Raw genomic sequence first — 17129 nt, forward strand, 5'->3', positions numbered from 1 at the left:
CCTCCGGTCTGTGAAATCTTGCAGATGCTGTTAGGAGCACCGGAGGACACAGAGGCACATGTTTTGTTTTTTTCATGTTACCTGTTTCATGTACTACTGTCAGGATATAGTGACCGTTTTATAAAAAAAAAAGTTTAATATTTGCTCCAATCTTACCTACTTCAGCTTGAATCATGATTAACTATAGACAATCATCAATCACAATTAAATATTTTAATCGATTGACAGCCCTAGTAATGGGGTGTAGTTTCAACTAATTAAATAATAGGCCACTAAGACTCAGGATATTATGTAGCCTAATTATTATTACATCATCCTCCTATACGTACATTGCATCCTATCAAGTCATTATCACAATTTATTGCAATGGTTACATTTGCAGTAATGTATTTTTTAAATAGCATTTTATCTCACTAACAAGCTATTACATTGTGTAGCACTCACTACATTATCAGATACTCCAGGACAATTGTCCACTTCAGCGACTCCTCCAGCAGATAAATGACAATATATTTAAATATAAAGCCTGATTCTCTTTATCAGGTTTCAAGTTTTGTTGACATTCACTATTGAAGATTAACTAGAAAAAAGTAAGAGTAACAAAACATGCCTGGTTTTGCAGGAAAAACAGTTGTTTAAAAATATCCAGAAGCCAACTAGATGCAGTTCCACTGGTCAACACTAGAGGGTGCAGATGAATGAAAACACACACGGTCCCATTAGACACTATCATCTGAACAGAACCTGATCTCCTGGGTTAAAGCCTCTTTGGTACGGTTGCTTCAAAAGCATTTAAGAAACATAATTATTAACATTCATATAAATAGAAACAAACTCAAACCAGTCCTTTTCTGAAGCAAATAAAAATTTAATAAGTGACAATGTTTTTATTCATTTTTGGTCATTTCTGCCATTTAGATGTTTTTGTTGTACTCTTTCAATGCATTTTCTCATCGACAACATTTTTCTTAAAAAACTTCAAAGGAAAAAAAAGACATAATAAAATCGTAGTTCAACATCTAAAAATGACTACATGCTTTCTTTTTGTTCATTTTTTTCTTATTTTAATTCTTTGAAATAAAATGATGAATCCACATCTGGTTCAAGGCCACATACCGGCCCTAAACCTCCATACAGTTTATGATTCACTGAAGGTGAAGCAGTACATTAAAAAAAGGTTCTTTTCATCATTATTTATATTTTTAAAAAATAATAGAAGAATGGTGTGAGTAATAGTAAAAAGAACAAAGAAATAAGAGGTGTCAACACATTCGTAAAGTGGAGGGGTTAAAAAAAAAACTTGCAGAGATGTTAGAAAAGGATCAGCATCACAAAAGAAAAACAGTTGCAGAGTTTTGGTAATGCTCTGTTTGTGGCGTGGCTGGACGTCAGCCTACAGTCTGGGTTGTATTAGTCTGAGGAGCAGGGTGGGGAGGGAAGGTGGAGCATCAGCTGGAGGTGACGTAGTGCTGCTCCCCGGTGCTCTGGGTGGGGGGGGGGGAGATGGTAGGAGGAATCACCACTGTGCTGCCAGCCGTCACCACCCTACAGAAACAGACATTCAGAGAAGGATGTACAGGATGTTAGCTGTAAAGGAAATACAGTATACCCTCAGATCCACTGGCCCTGTAATATAATATATTAGTTTGTGAAGTTGTTTTGTTATATCCACTTTAACTGCATTTATGTTTTCTTAGATAATCTGATTATTCACCAACTTGTACAATATCCTGATTTCTGAATTGTTATGTAAATGAGAAAATGGTCTTAATTTCTCTGTATTTTGCAAACTGTTAAGTCTACTAATGAACTAATGTTCTTAGTACTTTCTTACAGTTCTAGATATTTTTTTTTTTTAATGCGATGATGCTAAAAATGGCCATTTCCCCATAACAATAACTAATAACGCACCGACCAACAACTAAAAAGGAAGATGAACTTATTCGCTTTTAGCAGAATCAAATTTTAGCGTGAATGTTTCCTTTAAAAGGGACAGTGTGTAGGATTTGGCGGCATCTACTGGTGTGGTTGCAGGTTGCAACCAAATGAGTCCCCCTTCGCTCACTCCTCCCTTAGTCCTCTCCTGCAGTAAGGTGAGCCACCGAGTGCAAAACCGTGGTAACGCCGTTTGCCTCGCTCAGAGGCCATGCTTACCATAATAACACAACATTAAGAGCAGTCAGATGGCGGATGATGGCGGTTTTGCACTCTGTGGCTCACGTTACCTCAGTTTCACAAGCGTGTCGGAGAACTACGGTGACCTTCAGGTAACATAACTCTCTAGAGACAGTGTTTCATTTGTCTGTTCTGGGCTACTCCGTGAAGAAGACCCGCTCCCTATGTAGATATGACGGGCTCATTCTAAGCTAACGAAAACACGATTCTTAGGTTTCAGGTGATTATACACTAAAGAAAACATAGTTGTGAATATTATATTCTGCTCATAGATCCCCAGAAATGTTACACACTGTTCCTTTAATGCTCAACAACACACTAGTGCCCAGTGGCAGTTGGTGATGTCGGCATATGTTCTGGAACTACAGTACATCAACAGGGTCACATGCTAACACAGGGAAAGGCTGTTACCATGACTACTCAGTTGGAGAGTGTGTAACTATAGCAACAGTGTGTAACCATAGCTACTCACATGGACACAGAGAGGAGGGAAGTGAGTTCGCCCTGTCAGGTCCTCATAACCTCCCGTCAGGAGAGAAACACGGGGCTGGGTATCCTCCTGTCGGCATACAGGGAACTCACATTTTAATGCTTTAATTAACCAACATCCTGTCCGTACAGACAGGGCTAGGTGTATATCAGCTAGGTGGTCAAGTAGGGCGCCACCAGCTGGGGGGGGGCGTCAAAGAGCAGGAAGAAGTTTTGTAGTTTATTTCAGTCAGCCAATCTACTCTTTAAAAGTCAGTCCAACTCATGGCTATGCACGCATTTCATTGTTAAACTAACTCAATGGTCGTACTGCAGTATACAGCTGAGTTTGAGAGGAGTCTGCAGACCGACTCTATATGGGAACAGTTTATCACATCATGAATTCAAACGGCTACCCAGTTTTGATGATATTTAAATGTATAGAATATTTCTGTTGTGTGCTAATGTAACAGGGTCAGTATGTACCTCTATAGCTTGTTCTCTGGTTGTTATAATAACACAAAATTAATCTAGTTAGTTTATTTTGACTGGGAGAACCTCCAAACTCCACAATATATGGGAGTGTGAATGTGAAAAAGTCCCCTCTTCCTTCATTTCTTCTTCTGTGGTCCCTACTATAAATCCATTTAGTCCCTTCCCCTCTCCCCGTCAGTACAATCCTCCAGAGTTCATTTATTATCCTAATCCATCCGATTATTTCTCGTATTGTTTGGTTTATATTTTTGTTTCCTACAATGTTATGTCTATCCAATCCTGTCAATAAATTGATTTCAACAAACTGGCATTTAAAAATAGTTGTTATAAAAGTAAATGCTGCAAGCTTAAAGTTACTGTAACTGTATTTGTTTGTGTAGGAGCTGGAGCGGTCCGTAGATTTAACATGGAGGCTCTGTTTCCCTATGTGTTTATCAGAATAAACAGAGGCCAACCATAAAGAGATCCCGGTGTCACCGCGTTTTTACTATCTGACCAACGCAAAGCAGAAGTCCACCGTTTACACTAAGTTGTACTTTTATTCTTTAAATTATGACACTGTTATTCATTGAGTGTAATGCTTTTCTTCCACATTCAGGGCTCCAGAGCTTGTATTAGGACTCCCATTCACTGAGGCCACTGGCATGTGGTCTCTTGGTATCATGTTTCGGCACATGATGTTTGGCTCTTCCCTGGGTCACCGAGCAAAACGTGGTAAGCAATCTCCTACCGCTCACCATCAGTGGACTCTCAGAGTACTTTACTTACTTTCTTATGTCTAAGATGATGACAGATAAGTTAAAGTCAGAGTTGTCTTCTCCTTCTTTTAGTCACATGACAGGCATTGGCAAAACAGGATTTATGTTGGTGACAGGAGGTGTGTGTGTTGTGTACCTGAGTTTGGTGTGGCTGGGGAGTTGGCTTGGCTTGCCTGTGAAGATACACTGGCAGCGTCCACAGCTGTCTTCACAGCATACCGGTTAGCTTCCTCCTGCAACTTTGCAACGTTCCTTTTATATCGAATCCTCTTATTTCCAAACCAGTTGGCCACCTGAGAGAGTTGGGGAGGTAAAAACAAAGTCAAAGGCAAGCCAGGATATTCAGCTGGCTTCATTACACTAAACCATGTCTCAACTACTTTACAGTATGTGTGCTTTATCAATGTCTTCATGTTCCCTTTCTTCCCAGTGTGTCTTTGGCGACCTGACCTGAGAAACAGTGATGGAGCACTTCCTGGCCAGGTCCTCCTTGGCCTCCTCACTCGGGTAGGGGTTTGCCAGATGGGAGTAAAAATAGGTATTCAAGATCTCTGCCGCCTGCTTGCTGAAGTTCCTCCGTTTCCGCCTGACAGAAAAGGGCAATTGAAACAGTCAGCACAAACCTCTTCTTCACAATGTTGTAAGTACACTGTCACACACTGGAGGACTAAAGTGCAAAACCCACCTGGCGTCCAGGAACCTGGAGCGTAAGATCATGACAGCTTCACATGTGCTCTGCTTTAACTGCATCTGGATAGTGCTGAACTTTTTGTGGATTATTCCCACCATTCGCTCTATCTCTTTGGGTGAGATGGGCCGCGTACGGGACTGTTCCCTCAGCAGGTTCATCACGTGGTCGGTGAATTCATTGCATGCCTGTATGGGGGGAGGGGTGAGTAGGTCAGGTGTGAAGTTTGAGACAGAGGGACGAAGAAAGAAGTTCAACAAACTCAAACACTAGCTGTTGTTTTCTCTATCAAATCTACTTAAGCCTAAACATAACCTTCTGGTCCTTCCGTCCTCACATGTCTTGTTTTGTCCACAACTCAAAGATATACAGTTTACTATCACAGAGGAGTAAAGAAACCAGAAAACATTCACATTTAAGAAGCTGGAATCAGAGAATTTAGACTTTTTCTTTCTTAAAAATGACTCAATCCGATAAATTGATTAAAATAGTTGGTGTTTAATTTAGTAGTTGACAACCAATTGATTAATCGCTGCAGCTCTAGTGGGAACCATAACTTTGCTTCTCAGGCATCCCAAAACATTCGATTTTGAAAAAATATCACATAATTTCAAAACATAGTAATACTTAATTGCAATATGTAATTATTCTGTAATTATGACAATAAACAATTTATGTATTTTTGTATTATCATGTGTCACAGTAGCTTTGCGATAAATTGTCCAACACTTCTTTTCCTGTTGTGAAATCACTGTTAAAGATATCTCACCTGTTGGTATTTCTCCAGCTCAGCGTGGTACATCTTTCGTATCTGAGCGAGCTTCTCTTTATACTCGCTGTGCTCTATGTTCCCCTCAGCAGGCGACCCTCCGGCTGCCGCGGCAACCACTGCCGCCGCTGCAGAGGCCCCGCCCCTCTCCGGACCCGCGACCCCCTCTGCTAACAGCATGTTGTCCAGTCGCATGATCTGAGGGTCTGGACCATCTTCTTCCTGGACGCCGCGGATGCTCAGGGCTGCGGAGATGTATAGAAACAGTCAGTGATTTCTATTTACCATACTCACCTACTGCTGTACTTACTTTCTTTCCTTTGAGGGGTTTTGCCTGCCAGCATTAAACTTTTTGGATATACTGTACTGCCAGGAGGTACTGAAAACTACTTCCATTTAAATAAGTCCAATGCTTTATACTGGATGTTCAAAATGTGGAGCATCTGTTAATCAGTGACTTTGAGAACAGAATGAACTCAAGGACAGAGACATTAAAGGGTGGAAGGAGCTGAGGAAAAGTCAGAATAATAACTTTGTATATCCTGCTTGTGCAACACTGAAATGTCCATTCAGAATATCTGGCTCAGCTATGTAGAACTATAAAAACAGGATGCAAACTGCACGTGCAAGTTAGAACGACTACATGACATCAGTAGACGGTGTGCACACAACCTGCTGGCATTCAGTCAAACTTTTAGGCTGCTTCCAAACATTGTTAATACCTTCCAATCGGTAGCCGGTTTCGGTTTGTCAAATTTAAATTTCTCAATAGATATTTTAAATAATTTGCAGCAGCTTTAAAGTTTTAATCTGACTTTTTTTATTTTTTATTATTTTATTGAATATGTGCTGCATTACCATTTGAAACACACACAAACATTGTCATGCTGTGAACCCAATCTGTGATAAAGAAAAAAAGAATCACAGTAAAGGTTTGTTTTTTTAGACGGTGTGCATTGAATTTATTATTTTCTTTTATGTAAAACATTTCGTCTTTGTGCAACACCAAATTGTGTACAACTCAATGGAGGTTGTGTGTTTTTTAGCACAGCTCCTTTAACAGCCAGCAGAGAGCACTAGCTCACAATCCCACAACAAACATATTTCCACACCATACTCAGATTCTTTCATTTTGCCGCTTACTCACATTTTTTCTGAATGGTCCTATCAGTATAATGTCCTCAAACACAAGGTTGAAAACTTCTTTTCCATAAAAACCTCTAATTACTATCTGCTAGGCGCTCGGGAAACAAGCCCCAGTTTTTAATCTCATATGTTCTAGACACTTTGCTTGGCCAAGTCTCTTTCTAGACAACAAGGAGCAAGTTTTCTCACATTAAATCAAATATATAGCACAAACGGCACCGCTGAACTTCAGAAAACTTCAAAGAAACCGTTGTTTGATAGCCCAGGAATAGCTGATGATATAAATACTGGATGACAGAAGAAACCTCGGGCATAGCTTAGGAGGAGATCAAGTCTTAGGTGGTGTCTAGGGCAACTGGAGTGGGAGAGTAAAAGAAGAGGCAGGGGCAGAGAGAGACACAGACAACAAAAAACACTGCCAGGAGGGAGGTTTACATACAAAAAAAAACAGTAGCTGTTGCTATGGTAGTGATGCCAGCTTTCCTTGGCATCCCCATGCCCAAAGAAAAGCAGCCACACATACACTCACACACAAACACACACACAGCTGTTAATTAACGGCAGCTCTTAAGGAGCGACTAAAGACCCAGTGAAAAATTAAGGCTCATTTGAGAGGTCGTTAATTTGCACAGCTATGCAAATTAGGTGGCAATTACAAGGTAGTTCCAGAGATCACATTCATAATCCCGCAACGAGGGCAATGACAGCCCCTGCATCTGGCTAACAGCACCCTGACACCCACCCCCCCCCACACACACACACACTCACACACACATCTATAAACACTAACAATCTGTGATGGCCTCCAATTTATCAGACACGCTAACGACTTCCCAAACCATGTTACAGTACAGTAACATGTGAAATATGGATGTAATATTACATCCAAATATGAGTATACTGCACCTAATACACTGATGCGCCAGATTACAATATAATCCAACAGCTCTCAAAGTCATACATGCTTGTGTAGCCTGACTGGCAGGTGTGAGTGGCTACAGATCACAGACTGTAAAGAACATCCACCTGTTTCTGGAAGTATGAACAAAGGGGGATAATTACCAGTTTACAGAGAAACGCTTCTCCACGTCTGCATCACCCCTTTTCCCTTATTTTATACATCAACATCCCAATCCCTCTCTTTTCCTGTCTCAGCATTCCCTAATTTCAAATTCTCTCTTTCACTTCTCTGATAAGTCATTGTGTTTCATCTAGGGCTGTCAGTCCATTAAAATATTTAATCGTACATTTCTTTTCCTGTTCAAAATGTACCTTAAAGGGAGATCTGTCAAGTATTTAATACTCTTATCAACATGGGAGTGGGCAAATATGCTTTCCTTATGCAAATGTCTGTATATATTTATTATTGTTAATCAATTAACAACACAAAACAATGACAAATATTGTCCAGTAACCCTCACAGGTACTGCATTTAGCATAAAACATATGCTCAAATCATAACATGGCAAACTCAAGCCCAACAGGCAACAACAGCTGTCAGTGTGTCAGTGTGCTGACTTGACTATGACTTGCCCCAAACGGCATGTGATTATCATAAAGTGGGCATGACCTCAAGATATTCACATATCTTGAGGTCAGAGGTCAAGGAACCCCTTTGAAAGCGGCCATGCCAGTTTTTCCTCGCCAACATTTTGCGCAAGTTTAGTCATACCTCCTTCGTGACAAGCTAGTGTGACATGGTTGGTACCAATGGATACCTTAGGTTTTTCTAGTTTCATATGATGTCAGTATCTTCACTCTAGCTTTAAAACTGCCCGCCACAACCTTCCGAAATATTGATTGAGTTAATGTATTAAAGAAATTAGTGGCGTTAAAACAAATTATATTATTATTATTATTATTATTATTATTATTATTATTATTATTATTATTATCGTCTTAACTTTGACCGCCCTAGTTTCATCCTAAAATTGTCTGGGATAAACTATTTGTGGAAAATTAAAGTTGGAAAAAAATGGGTTGACGGAAACATACATGTGAGAAACAAAGTCAAAAAGGGAATTTAATTTACTGTAACAGTAAAATATTACATTCAGTTTATTTTGTGTACATTTCTTAAAGAGCTGCTTCCTTTGTCAAACCCATTTATATCAGAGTAGAGAGTAGACTAACCCCTCAGTATAATGCAATAAAATTCAACAGCACCAAACTACAGCCAACAAAATGCCCATTTAGATTAATCAACACCTCTCTAAAATGGTTTCAACAAAAACTGAATATTATAGCAGTCAGCGGCAGAGTGCATGAGAGAAAAGCAAAAAACAACTATATTCAAAGGGGGCCGGGTCCCATTACTGTTAATTACCTGATAATTAGTTTGGGCCAGCCCTCCAGATTGCCCAGTGACTCTGTTGAGTGTACAAACAGTGCACAGGATAAAGAGATGAGCTGCGGCCCATGACGCCTCGTGGAACAGAACGAGTAAATCCAGCTTTGTGAGGCCGGTTGGGGCCGTGGGTGGCAAACTGTCCCCCACTGAGATTGTGTTAGTAGTGAAGGCTGACAGGACTCTGGGGTCTGGAGATTATCAACTGTCTGCCAATCCATGAAACACAACCATTAACTGCCTCTCCCTCCAACTCATCCATCAATCTGTCCCTCACTCGCTTCAGTCATTTGATCTGTTTTCTTACTTTGCCTCTGTCCTATTTTGTGCGCTGTAATCCTCTGAAAAACTCCCAGAAAACTGGGATGATAAAAATAGAGAGCTGTATATCGGTAATATGGCATGACGAAGGAGTCGGGAAGGAGGGAAAAAAGGCATGTAGGGTAACAGAGAAGGATGCATGGAGCACATATCCTAAGAAAACAGCAGTGTTTTGTCGCTGTCATGTGAGGAGTTATTTTTAATGGTTCTAAGTTGGGACAGAGAGGAAGAGAACGAGACACTGACAGAAAGAGGGAGGCGGCACGACACAAAGAGAGAGAGAGAGAAAGGAGTGATATATGTTCTAAACTTCAACAATAATCTAGATATGGAGACTCCCTGGAAGAGAGATATGTGTTCAGAGTAGGACTGTCAAACGATCAAAATATTTAATTGCGATTAATCGCATGGTTGTCCATAGTTAATCACAATTTATTGCAAATTAATCGCACATTTTTTATCTGTTCAAAATGTACGTTAAAGGGAGATTTGTCAAGTATTTAAAACTCTTATGGGAGTGGGCAAGTATGCTTGCTTTATGCAAATGTATGTATATATTTATTATTGGAAATCAATAAACAACACAAAACAATGACAAATATTGTCCAGAAACCCTCACAGGTACTGCATTTAGCATATAAATATGCTCAAATCATAACATGGCAAACTGCAGCCCAACAGGCAACAACAGCTGTCAGTGTGTCAGTGTGCTGACTTGACTATGACTTGCCCCAAACTGCATGTGATTATCATAAAGTGGGCATGTCTGTAAAGGGGAGACTCGTGGGTACCGACAGAACCCATTTTCATTCACATATTTTGAGGGTCAGAGGTCAAAGTACCCCTTTGAAAATGGCCATGCCAGTTTTTCTTCACCACAATTTAGCATAAATTCGGAGCATCATTTAGCTTCCTTGGCGACAAGCTAGTATGACATGTTGGTACCAATGGATTCATTAGGTTTTCTAGTTCAAGAGCACGCTACCTAAAAATCGCAGGTTGCGTTAATGCGTTAAAACGAATTTGCGTTAACACGTTATTATTGCGTTAACTTTGACGGCCCTAGTTCAGAGCAATGTTTCTCTAAGAATTTTCATCAGTTATTGAGCATAATGGAGTGGGTCAAATCTGTAAAGGAGCAACAACACACTAAAAGAAAGTAGAATGAAACAGCTGTCTGTCACCTTTTTCACATAATGTGAAAATGCTGTGTATGAATCTATATACTGAGCAAAGGTTCAAAATACATTTAGCCATTCATACCAGATTATTGCTTAGGGGTAAATATGGGTCATCATTCAGACAAGCCTGGTTTCCAAAATAAATGTATAATAGTTATATGTAACTGTAGGTGTCAATGGAAAACGTTGTTTGATATTTCATTGTCATTAAAAGTGGTACCTAGAAGTTGATTTTCACCCTGCAGGTTAAAGGATAACTTCGGTATTTTTCAACCTGGACCCTATTTTCCCATGTTTTTGTGTCTAAACAGAGCCGTCTGCAGTGTACCAACTCAATACTGGACCAATTTCAAAAAGTGTTGGCAGTCACTTAGACACAAAAACATGGGATAATAGGGTCTAGGTTGAAAAATACCAAAGTTACCCTTTAAGTATGGGAGATGGTGCATATGATGATGTGGCCAGGCAGTCTTTGACTTCTTAATGTACTTGCTCACTTTATTAGAAGTTATTGCAATAACGTAACACTCAGTTATGTTTAAAGGATAAGGTTCAAGATATTGTTTTTTGTTTGTTTGTTTTTTGTTAACAAAGACCAAAACTAGCAATGAACCAATCCACTTACAAGTATTATCTGTGAAGCCAAAGCCTGATATAACTTATTATTCTGTGCCATTGTTGTCTGAAAACTATTGACCCATTTGTGCCCATATTTAGCATGATAAGGAAAAATACCACAACATTTGTTCTGATTGGTCAAATGTCTTGAAATAGGTTGAATAGAAGCATTGAAACTAATTGAGAATGACTCATCAAGCGAATGTTTTCACCTGCTGACATATAATAGTTCTGTACAGCTTGTATTTATGTGGAATATGTAGATATGAGCCCCTCAAATGTGTGTACTTAAATAATAAAACTCCCTACATGTTTACTCCTTATTCGAGGGCATTACTACAATCTTAGTCCTGTGTGCCCAAAGATTAAATAAAGTATGATAAGAAAAACTCACTTTTCACTTTTTTTGCCAAACGGTTTGACCGATTTTAAAAATCTGGAAATTCTGGAAATTTTAAATTTCAGTCACGGGCATAAAAAGGTTAAAAACACAGTGTTGTACTATGTTCCTTCATTACCACGAATTTATGCTGCTGTAAATACTCTCTTGGGCACCAAATGTGTATCAATCCACTGCTGAAAATAGTGCCCAACAAATGCACTATTTATTTCTGTTTGAGTAACTTTTGACAAAGACTTCAGTGCCCAGCTGTTTAAGGGAATTACTGAGCCTTTTTTTTTTATTTTTTATAATTGAAACTATAAATTTTTGACCCAGTTTTAAAGATGTATGTCTTCAGTTGGAACAGATGGGCTTGGGGCTAAGTGCCACAGACAGAGGAAGGAAATCAGAAAGCAGGCACTGAAACATTGCTGGTTTTGAAATTTTCATGGGATTTGTTGACAGTAAAAAAAGATAGAGAATAATACCAGTCTTATCCTTTGATAAACTTCACAATTAAGAAGAGGGAGATTTAATGCTGAGAGGGTACTAGCGGTCAATGTTCCCTCTGTCATAACAAAGCTAAATAGCACTGACTGAAAAACCCAGATCAGAGCACATTACCAGTGTTGACCCATTCACACCAAAGGCAAAGATCGGCTCTTTCTGAGTCAAAGCTGTGTTGTGAGAAATATACAACCGAGGCTGTCAGAGTGTGAAAAAGCTGAATGACAGTGAGTAGGTGAGACAACTACAGTAGTTGCCTTGGAAACTCTGCATCCCTCCTGCTGCCAACCTCAGGGTTCCCGTTTACAAGCTAAGTGAATGAAATGAGGTAATAACCAGGGCTGCTGTGTAGCTCACACTTCTTTAGATGATTTCCTTCCAGGTAAAACACACATTTTATCCCTTTTCACTGTTCAAATGAACTGCTGCATCAGTGGTTTGGGACTGAATGTCAGGATCTAATATTTAGGTATACAATCTTTGTAACAGCCACCCTGTTTCTATTCGGTTTATGCTGCTGGCACACATCCCTAATGTTAGATAAGACAATCCTGTCGCTTCCATGCATTTCTCAGTCAAATGCTTCTGTTGTTAATGACGCTCCACCTGTGGTAGTGCTTTTGGAGGAGAGCATCCAACAGAGAGGATGAGTTTAAGAGAAATGCCATCACAAACTGAAGGCACGAGAGTGTGACACACTGAGCACAAGAGCAGGAAAGTGAGACAATATATTATTAACATGTAGCAGTAGATGAAGGCTGGGGAAACTGAGAGCTGCAATGAGTAGTCAACTAATCAATTATTCAATTGACAGAAAAATAATCGCCAACTATTTTGATAATCTATTCATCGTTGAAGTAATTTTCATGTCAAAATGGCAGAAAATGCTGTTTTTCAGCCTCTCAAATATGTTGATTTCTTGCTTTTCTCTGTTTAATATCACATTAAATAGAATATTTTGGGGTTTTAGACTGACCAAACAAGACATTTAAAGACATCACCTGGGACTCTGAGATACTGGGATGGACATTTTTCACTATTTTCTGACATTTTATAGACCAAACGCTTAAAGGGGAACACCACCTGAATTAAGAATTCCAATACATTATTTCCATGGCCTAATAAAGTTCAATCAATATTTGTGAACATGAGCTACTCTCTTTCTCTCAAAGCCAGAAACCAGAGAAGTAAGTCTCAAACTTGTGATGTCATCGAGAATAGAGTCTGGAGCTGCTCCATAGACAATTAATGGGAGGCTGATTTTGTTTTCTATTTTATCCTCAACTGAGCTTTATTCTATTGTAGTGCTGTCAGTTGTGAAACAGAAAATGTCCCCATATACTCAGATCATTCCCCTGGGTGCTCTCAGTGTCATATATAACATCTCTCCCCATTCATTGTCTATGGAGCAGCTCCACATTTTATACCCTATGACATCACAAGTTTGAGTTTTAGCCTCTAGTTTTTGGATTTGGGAGAGAGTTGTTCATGTTTACTAATATTTTTGTACTGCCTTAGACCATAGGAAAAACATGTATGAATTTTGAAAATGGGTGTAGTTCCCCTTTAATCGATTCATCTAGATGGACAATCTAGATGGACAATGCCCTATGGACAATATGTGTATATCTTTCTGTCACAGATGTGTCATTATAATCATAATGGGGCGGCTGTGGCTCAGAGGGTAGAGCAGGTCTTCCACCAATCGGAAGGTCGACAGTTCGATCCCCAGCTCCTCCGGTCACATGTCGATGTGTCCTTGAGCAAGACACTTAACCCCAAATTGCTTCTGAAGGCATAGCCAACGGTATGTGAATGAGTATTTAGATTAGATCCTGATGGGCAAAGTTGGCACCTTAGCAGCCTCTGCCATCAGTGTGTGAATGCTGACATGTAGTGTAAAGCGCTTTGAGTGGTCGGAAGACTAGAAATAATCGTTACCATAATCGTTTATCCTTATATTCGCAATTTGACCAAAAAATGATGAACGCAATCAGCCTGAAGTTCAAAATACTGTATGTGAACTGTGGGGTTAACTTCAACTGCAATCACGGATACACTGAAAGAGTAAAAGTGTGTATCCTTATAAGCATGCAAGCTTTTTCTTCACTGGCTGATGTGGAAAAAATAAAAAAGAAGGAAGCAAATGGACAACTCACCTGTCCTCTCTTTGATCTCACACAGCACACTGAAGAGGGCCGGCTTCATTCTGTGGCAGTTTAAAGCATGTTTCCTTTTATGGAAATAACGAAAGACAGAGATTGTGTATTACAAACCATTCTTTGGTAGACATTATATTCTATTGGTTACAGGCACTGACATCCATCAACTATAGATCATGTAGACACGTCATTGCTGAACAGACTGGATTCAGATGAGTGAGTGTGCAACCAGACCTGTTCAAGGCTTTTACTGAAAACAGGCCTGAGCACATAGTTGTCTAATTCACCTGGACTTACTCACCTTAGTGAAGACAGATGAGATAAGAGATTGAATGCACAATCATGCAGAAACTTTGAAAACTCAAACTGTGTCCACAAAGCAATAGGGATTGCACATATAATCAACACTGCAATCTAATGTCATCCTGTTCTCTACGATACAGTATTGATACTCTGACACCAGCGTTGTGACATTTTCTGTTATATGATTCTTTTCCTGCATACATTTGATTTGAAAGTTGCTGTTTTCTGGCAGTTGTTTACGGATTTATGACTATTTGAATTTGTAGATCCTGTCACACGTCCATGTTGCTTTTAAAAACCAGCCAGTTTTACCTCAACTTGTTATAATACTCTGTACGGGCCGTGAATAAATAGGCTAGTAAACATGATTTCATTCCTGATTTGTAAAAAAAAGACTGAAAATGACATCACAAAGTGAAGTGAAAAGAGAGAGTGAAACACTGAGCACGAGGTCAGGAGAGGGAGAGAGATAGACAATGCATTACAGTAGTATACAGTAACAATAAGTAGCATTAGATGAATGAACACAGAAATGTGTCTGGACTAATATAAGCTTTGCTTTTGTGTCTCTTATCTTTATTTTTAGTTACACAGATAATGTGACGTCTCATAGATTAGTTGGTTTTTACTGTATCTATGGTGTATCGCAGTATTGTCTGTGTTGACATACTATTTTGAGCAAACTACTGTGATAGTATTGGATTATGATTAGCGATACCTGGGCTACGGGTATCGATAGATACGGAGTGCCGATCTGTTTAACTAATAAGCTGTATGCCTCACTGTGTGGAAGTGACTGGGATCATTCTTTTATGTGTAAGGCAACATCAGGCTTGACTTAAAATGTCTTTCCTTCCTAACTTTGTAAAACTAAATGAAACAAATAAATATATAGATATAAATTACCTGATTGTTATTTATTATCAAAATAATAAATTGTACACCAGCAACTTAAAAAAATCTTAAAAATTAGCAGGAATTACAATTCAAGTGTAAACCTTTTTAATGCAGCAACAAATTAGTCAAAACTTAAACAGGAATTAAAATTCCAACATATAATGTATAGACTGTATATATATATATATATATATATATATATATATATACAGAATTGAATAGATCGGCCCAATTGTCACCGATATACGATTCAGCTAGTTAAGTCAGTATCGGCCCGATATTCGTGCATCCCTAATTGTGAATTACAAGAGTTGGGCGATATGATTTAAATCATCACAGTATTAATAAGGACGATTTCCCCTATTGGTGTGTATAACAATATTACAAATGTAAGCAAAATCACACATACAGTACAATAATCAAAGTGATGTTAAAACCACACTGTTAAAACTTTTACATGAAACCAAATACTTCATCTAATTTTGGTTATTTCTAATGTGTGTGTGCAGCTAACATTATCCAAGCAGCCCCTGTGAGTTACGGTGTGATCTGAAGCCCTAGTATGGAGTGCTATGGAGCCAGTGCTGGCTCAGCTTTGTATCCAGTGCTGTTGATAAGGCCTGTGGGGTGAAAGGTGGTGATGCACAGCTGGAGAGAGGACAGGAGGGGGGGGACACAAATTCCAGCAGGATGAGGAAGTGGGGGGTGTTATTACAGTGTATTATACAGTGTGTGATGTGTGTGTGTGTAAGACCTCGAGGGGATACTGTGACGATGATTCCCCCCACTGTGCACACCCATAATCCAACTCTTTAAAACATGTTGTGCCTTCTATATCAGGCCTTTATCTGGTGGTGTTATTATTACCTGGCCTGGGCCTCATCCAGACTCTCATCTGTGATGACCATGATCTGCTGGAGGATGTCACCAATGTCCTGCTGCGGCTGACCACCACCGAGGTTGTGATGTTTCCTGATGTTGTCAGGGTCACCCACATCCTCATGAGACAGTCCAGTTAGTCCAATATGACCCAGCATCATGCGGGCCTGGTCGTCCATACTGTTATAATGTGGCTCTTATTGTGGAGGGAGGAGGTGGGAGGAGGAGGGAGAGAGGAGAGGAGGATCACTACAAAAAGGGGTTTCCTTCTCCAACTTTCAGCACTTAGAAAAAGGAAAAGTTTCCCATAAAAAAAACACAAAGCATACGGGGGCTCAAAAACTGTGTCTCAGCTGCCTGCTCGTCTTGGTCTGAGTAACAAAGGAAAAGAGAGAGAAGTGCAGCAGCCTTTTTAGCATTTACTGGAGAAAAGGCTACAAAACTAGTGCTGTAGAAACTGTGGTTGTTCTTTGGCATGGGAGGGAATAGCTCACCAAATATCAGCCTTTAGTACAATACTGTTGTTTTTGTGAGTGACGCGCGTACGTACGTTTTTTCTCCCTCCTGAGAAGACGACCAGGAGGCTCCAGACAATCACCAAAACTAGCTTGTTACAAAGCTCACTGGTGTTTTAGGAGGCTGTCGGGCTCTTGCGTGTTAGATAATGGTCTGAACGGTGCTATAGCTGTATCTAATGACCCGGGAGCCCCTTTGATGTCGTCGTCTCCGCCTGCTCTCCTTTTATCCATGAGTCCCGTCTACTGCTCGGTAATTAAAAGTGAGAACCGACGCGGTCACCTAAAACACGGTCCAGGAGAGCTGTTCCCGGGGAACTTCATCTATCCGGCTTCGTCCGAGGTCCCACACAGTCAGGTTTGTACCCTTATTTGTTGCTTATTGCTGTTTTTTGTTTTTTTTCTCTCCCTGTACGGCTGCTGTCCCACTCCTCCCAGAAAAACACCACCATGGAGCAATGCCGTCCTCTGTCAAGCTACACGGGGTGAGAACAGACCACTTCCGCTCACACATTTCA

The 17129-nt window shown here is 39.8% G+C and overlaps 1 protein-coding gene and 1 long non-coding RNA gene across 4 annotated transcripts; one reads left to right on the top strand and one right to left on the bottom strand.

The window, feature by feature from the left end:
* Positions 1-847: 847 nt before the first annotated feature.
* Positions 848-17107, bottom strand: LOC141764176 (pre-B-cell leukemia transcription factor 1-like). 3 transcript variants are annotated; one of them, XM_074629174.1, is made up of 9 exons: positions 16647-16786; positions 16085-16292; positions 14015-14088; positions 5354-5598; positions 4582-4772; positions 4347-4482; positions 4033-4189; positions 2648-2734; positions 848-1545 (listed from the first exon to the last, which is right to left on the bottom strand). In XM_074629174.1, exons 2-8 carry the CDS (start codon positions 16273-16275, stop codon positions 2691-2693), a joined length of 1038 nt encoding a protein of 345 aa, XP_074485275.1. In that variant the 5' UTR covers positions 16276-16292; positions 16647-16786; the 3' UTR covers positions 848-1545; positions 2648-2690. The 3 variants fall into 3 exon arrangements, with proteins under 3 accessions (XP_074485275.1, XP_074485274.1, XP_074485276.1); XM_074629173.1 differs by having other exon boundaries at positions 16085-17089; XM_074629175.1 differs by lacking the exon at positions 2648-2734 and having other exon boundaries at positions 16085-17107.
* On the top strand, positions 10011-13680 carry LOC141764178 (uncharacterized). The gene is made up of 2 exons (XR_012593226.1): positions 10011-10365; positions 10503-13680. It is a non-coding gene; the product is annotated as an uncharacterized LOC141764178 (long non-coding RNA).
* Positions 17108-17129: the final 22 nt, after the last annotated feature.

The sequence above is a fragment of the Sebastes fasciatus genome, chromosome 3 (genome assembly GCF_043250625.1).
Source record: "Sebastes fasciatus isolate fSebFas1 chromosome 3, fSebFas1.pri, whole genome shotgun sequence".
Classification (NCBI taxonomy): Eukaryota; Metazoa; Chordata; class Actinopteri; order Perciformes; family Sebastidae; genus Sebastes; species Sebastes fasciatus.